At 45.9% G+C, this 6,099-nt stretch overlaps 1 protein-coding gene across 1 annotated transcript; it reads right to left on the bottom strand.

Annotated features, from left to right (window-relative positions):
• Window positions 1-3,671: 3,671 nt before the first annotated feature.
• On the bottom strand, window positions 3,672-5,819 carry LOC120841317. Its single transcript, XM_040212189.1, has one exon. The coding sequence runs from the start codon at window positions 5,817-5,819 to the stop codon at window positions 3,672-3,674; it is 2,148 nt and encodes a 715-aa protein (XP_040068123.1).
• Window positions 5,820-6,099: the final 280 nt, after the last annotated feature.

The raw sequence follows: 6,099 nt of genomic DNA, 5'->3' as shown, positions 1-6,099 counted from the left end.
CATCTCACCTTTATAAATAAACTTTTTTTGATCTGATAGACAGCATGATGTAAACATGCACCACCTTTTCATATTCGGTGAAGCATTCATTCCTTAGTTTTTTCTGGAGTTGATGTCTCAGGTTGAACTACATCTTTCTCACGGGTAGACTTTGCATCATCGCTTATGTCATGGAAGGTTTGTCAACCAATTAAGGAGACATCTCAAATGGGACCCCCACATCTTCTTCTTGGATATTTTAGTTGTATTATGGAAACGAGTATCTGAATGTCAAACATTACTGATGTAGCTTAATGAAATGATTTTAAAATCTTTTTTTCCCTAAACTAGCTATTAAAATTTTTCCACAAAACAACTTGCTAGAATCCAACGCAGCAAATACTGTTTCTTTTTTGTTTGACTGGCAGCCTTTGTGGCGCTGAGGCTCTGTTTCGGCTTCCAAAGCGCCGGGTCAAGGGCTCAATCACTGGATGCACTCAAGACGATTTGCCTCCTTCTATTTTACATCCTGGGTTTATCCTCAAGACGTCGCTGCATTGAGTGGAAACAAACAGTTTATTGGAGGCATCATGCAGATCGATGTAATGATGATGGTGTTGCAGTTACTTCTCAGACAATTTCAATACACTGTGCTAGTTGAAGGTATTCCCATGCCTACAAGACTAGACAGATAGTGAAGGTCACGAGCCTGACATAAAGGTTGTTCCTTTGTGACCACGATAGGAAGCAAAAATCGAGGCGTGGGCCTGCACTGACACTGGGGTCTAGGCCAAATCGTCGAAAACCAATTCGTCGAAGAGCAATTGGTTGAATCGGGCTATTCGAAGTAGGGTGCTCGTTGAGGGGCAATTTGTCGAAAAGTCCAACTTGTCACCACTCGTCTAAAGGGCCATTCAGTCGCTGCATTGCATTTAGCTCCTATCTCAGAACACAGGCACATGTTAGAAATTTTATGTGCAGAAACTCCATCACCAGCAAACAAGATAAGACCAAACTCGAACTTTGATTGTCTCAAATAGTGTAGAAGGAGCTAGATGGTGACCCTTATCAGGTGCGGCGTACCATCCCATAACCAGCTACAATTCAAAAGACTGCAGCTGAAAACTGTTCATAATAAACAAAACCCGAAGGAGGACAGAAACTGGACAATGCACATTGTCCCCAAACTATGCAGAAATCTATATAACAAGTAAAATTATATAAATTTCAACAACAATCGACAGAAAAGAAGAAAGCTCACGCAATTACAAGAGAAGGAAAGAGAAACAACAAAAACATCTCCTTCCCACAGGCATTCAACTAAACAAAAATAAGTTGAAAGTAAGAAGGAGAATATATAATGGTGGGATGAGACAGATCTCTACTTGTCTCATCGTCTCGTCCTGTCTTCACTCTCTTGTGAGTTCCCTTTCAACTCGGTAACCTTGGGGGCTATGTTCGACAAATGTTTCGTTTCTCCTAAAAAGAAAGGGAAGTGACAGAAGTGACGATATTGCGTCTGATTGGTTAGAGGCCCAAATGACAGAAGTTCCGTCTTTCGTCATTTGAGCTTCTAGCCCAGGGGTGGCCAGGCTGACCCGGCCTAAGAGTTGCAAACAAAACCACGAAACTTCCAAGAGCCGCAGGGGGGAGGGGGTGGGGGGGAATCTTGTCCAGAACAATAAAAGATAAATCTATCCAAGCCAAAGCAGTCCATCTGTACGTAAGGTACCAGTAGCACACGACTACCAAACTGCAACCTGTCTTTCGATTTAAATTGCGTTCCATTTCTCTTTTTGGGGAAGTGCTCATCTGATCGGGAGGGAGGGCGGGGAGTGTGTGTGTGTGTATGGAGGGGGGGGGGGGGTAGGGGGGTGGAGCTGCAAGCCGCACTTTAACACACGAAGAGCTGCATGCGGCTCACGAGCCGCAGCTTGGTCACCCCTGTTCTAGCCAATCAGACGCGATATCGTCGCTTCCGTTTCTTTTTAGGAGAAACAAAACATTTGTCGAACATAGTCCCTCTGATCAGGACATTCTCTTTGCAATGAAAGGAAATGAAACTTGGGGCAAATGTAGCAAGAAACAAGCTTTACCTTGTACCATGTACTGGACAATTCGACAAATCTCATTTCAACAGGTTAGCCCTTTCGACGAATCGCCCTTCGACAGGTTGCCCTGTACAAATTGGCCCATTCGAGCAATTGTCCTTTGACGACTTGTCCCTCAACGACTTGGCTGGATCTCCTGGCATCCTGATAGACTTAAGTGGATGCAAAGCTTCTTGCTATCAATCTCTAGTTTAAGAAAGAGCAGAGATGTGTGTGTGTGAGACAAACTATTCAGTGCAGACAGTTTATCAAAGGTCATGAGTGGTCCAGAAAAATTTAGTTGAATGTAGGCAGCTTCTGGAGTGCTTCTAAAACTTTTGTGAGTTTTGAAGGCAAGTGCTACCGAATTGATTGCTAGGGGTTCACTTAAGTTGTGTTATCATTCCTGCTTCCTAATATCTGAACGCCACAAAAAGTGCAGCTTGAGCAATTTAATTGAGGGTTAGTTCGATGTGAGCGCGTTTGTGAAGTTAAATAAAAACAGAAAGAGTAAACATAGGGACAGACAGAACAGCACCTCTTTCGACTTTCAACTCAAATAGCTTTATTAGGCACCGGCACCAACATTTGGGTCTCTTGGGCTGGGTGCCAGTGCCTAATAAAGCTATTTGTGTTGAAAGTCGAAAGAGGTGCTGTTCTGTCCGTCCCTATGCTTACTCTTTCTGTTTTTATTTGATTGAGGGGCACTGCAGATCTCTTCACATATGCCACCGAATGTAAGAAACATGAACCCTAAAGCTCCAAATTGCAGGTGTGCTTGCCGTTCCGTTTTAGCAACCCTGGAAAGTGGCATGTTCTGATAATGTCACTCACCAGCACCAAGTCCTAAATTGAACAAAACCCAATGTGGTGTTGTACCTAACATATTCTCTAGGCACTGCAGGGATTCCATCACACATTGTTTTTATCACTTTGGAAATGTATCAATAACAACTCAAGTTGTGGCTCAAAGGTGTATGCAGTGAGGAAACAAATGTTGGCTGAATGGGCTAGCACCGTTTCCACCCATAATGACCTCCCTACATACAAGGTAGACTCCGACGAGTTGCCTTATTTGACCAGTTTACCTGAAAATCCCGAAACGTACCGCACACCCAAGAGGTAACCCACACCTATTTTTGGCTTGATTTGCAATTTTCTTTTAAGCACCGAAATGTAGCTCACCCCTCAGTGTTGGGAACAAGTATGACCTCGGCGTAAATGTTTCTAGTTAGGTATTGCTGGATATAAGCGAACATTGCTGGCTGAAGTACAGTCATCTTTGCTTCATTGCCCCTCGCCGCGATAACAGTTTGACGGAAACCCATTATTTAAAAATTGAACTGTTTTAACCTTTCTTGATTGCACACCGGAGGTTAGCCCACTCCTGATTTTCCGCAAATATCCTCTCAATTTTAGGTGGGATATTTCTCGGGATGTTACGGTACGCAAGACGAGTTGGCTCATGATGAGATTTTGTAGAGCCCCGAACTGCTGTGGTGAAAAAAAAACAAGACAATTGACCATGGCTCATGCTTTATATTTATTACCGCTGCCACATATATTTACAGTAATTTTAGCACCAACAATAGCATACAAATATTAAACCACCTCCCATTTGACAACAACTTCCTTGCCGTTGTACAAGTCCAGAGCACAGTGTAGGGTGTCGTCCTCCTCAGCCTCCACGAGTTTTCGGTGGCTAGACCTACCCACATTGTAGCAGAACCTGTGTCTGTCAAACCCTTCATTGGTCAATGTCTCAACCAAGATTAGCAGTCTGCCTGAGGCAACATACAGAGCCTCAACTCTCCAAAATTCTGGCCCATCATTCTGTGCAGCTCTGACAAGAATGTCACCACACCTGTAGCTGCGGTGGTCCACTGCTGCATGTGTCACCTGGTGTGCATCCAATGGTAGCACACCCTGAGCACAGGCCGGCAGGGCATTCTGCTCGACCGGTTTGCCAGACGAGGCCACGAGTTCAGCGGCCAACGACATATCCTTCAGCTGGTGGCTTTGCAGCAGTTGATGTCGTTTCGACAACGTCAGTGTCACATTCCGGAAGTTTTTGATACGCGAGGCAAGGCTCTTGAGGTATTGGTGCTTAGCCTCAAACCGCATGGACCAGAACTGTGGCAGTGGTCCAACTTCACGGATGAACCTTGCATAGTGAACAAGAAAATGCAGCTTGGGAATTATAGCTGCAGTTCCGTATCGCTCTGCGAACGCCACAAGAAAAGCCTGCACAGCCGTTTCCAGGTAGGGAAGGTATTCACTGGGAATGACTGTTGCAAAGCAGATGTCTACAATTTCACGGAACTGAAGGTATAATTCCCAGTCAGCATTCTCTTCTGGCACCAGGTCACCAAGGATTATGCTCATGAGCCTGAGAAGACACCACTTCTCAGTTGCGGTGCCTTTCAGGCTTGCTTTGCGAGTCAAGAAGGACCTGTTAATCGCAACAGGTTTGTTTTTGCTGTCATTTGCCCCATACTGAAACGAAGTGATGCGGTCCAAATCACTGTACGACAATACATCATCCTCGATGAGCGCATTTAGAACCGGCCGAAGCACACACTCAAAGCCCCCTTCCAAAATGTCGTGCATGAGGTCTGGGGGAAGTTGTCGCGTCACATCAAAATATGGCACTTCCAGCATGGGAGAGCGTTCATTCACGCCATACAGTTTCTTGTTGGCCTTGGGGTTGAGAGAGACGGCCTGCAGGTGTCCCTCATGGGCCTGAGCTGTACGTATAGTACAAAAGTCCTCTGTGGTTAGCTCTGGCAGACGTTTAGAAGATGCCATACAGAAGCGGCACACCCTGCCTCGACTAAAGCAGCACGTGAATCCTCCAAGTCGATTCATGGAAAGGTTGTCACCGCAAACACAAAACACGAAGACCTGTGCATTCTGTACTTGCCCTCTGTCAATGAACCTCACTCCACACATTTCTAGTTCGTTGATATCCTCAATCAACGGGCTCAGAACCTTCTCCAGGCCATAGGTCTGGACGTCATCATACTTGGCAAGAAGCACCAAGTGAATAAATCTCAGCTGGGACCTGTGTTTCGCATGGAGGTTTAGCAGGGTAAAATAAACTGCCAGCAGTTTATGCACCCCACGCTTTGCCCCTAATGGGTTGCAAATTTCAACCTCGTCACTGTACAGCAGGATGAAGATGGTGTACTGGGTGCCATCGGGGATGAGGTCCTTGATGCTTTGGAACAGAAGACCATCCGTGTAGTCTCTGTACACCTTAGGGTCGTCGCAGCGCGCTTGTCGTGTCATGAGCTGGGCAGCAATGTCGGGCACCTCGCAGAGCTTTTCAAGGACTCTTGGTAGTGGCACATAGTGATATTTGTCACCATGGGAACCGAGTTCACACTTCCTTGGTTCTACATAGGGGGAATGTGCTTTGGCATACTGCTCCCGCAGATGTCTGCTCTGGATTCCTTTGAAGAGGTCCGGCAGGAACGAACATCTGAGCAGCGAGAGCACATCGGGAGACATGGCGGACAGATCAAGCTTGGATGCCATTTCGTTAGCAAACGCCTTCATTATCTGTTCAAAGACGAGTTGCAGATCGCTGAACACCTTTTCTGCTACAGTGTGGGGCAGCTTGCAGTTCTCGGTCACATTAAAAAAAAAGTTCCAGATCGCGCCTCGGGCTTCTCCTAAAAAATCCAGGAACTCCTCGTTGCTTTCCGATGAAGCACCCATTGTGTCCGTGTCTGGAGCTTGTGCCATGTCGGCATCACTGCCGTCGTCTCGAAAGTTCTGAGCGTCCTCATCTGTCTTTTCGGTGCTTAAGTTGCTTCCAGTCTCACGAAGCACTTGCTTGTGACATCGATAAATATGAGTTCGGTATGACGAGAACAGCTTGTAGCTGCTCGGGCATCCGTCGATTCCACACAAGATTGAGAAGTTGTTTTCAGCACCATGCACAAAGCCAATATGGTTAAGGACTTTAGTAAATTGGTCGGAAAAGTAAGGACACCTGGGGCAATGCCTTATTACCATTTTTAGA

Source organism: Ixodes scapularis, unplaced genomic scaffold (assembly GCF_016920785.2).
Source record: "Ixodes scapularis isolate PalLabHiFi unplaced genomic scaffold, ASM1692078v2 PGA_scaffold3__209_contigs__length_174095766, whole genome shotgun sequence".
Classification (NCBI taxonomy): domain Eukaryota; kingdom Metazoa; phylum Arthropoda; class Arachnida; order Ixodida; family Ixodidae; genus Ixodes; species Ixodes scapularis.
Note: the sequence above shows the minus strand (reverse complement) of the source record. Positions and strands in the feature narration are given on the sequence as shown.

Coding starts and splice junctions, on each gene's coding strand:
- LOC120841317 (XM_040212189.1), bottom strand. CDS start 5,819: ATGGCACAAGCTCCAGACACGGACACAATGGGTGCTTCATCGGAAAGC.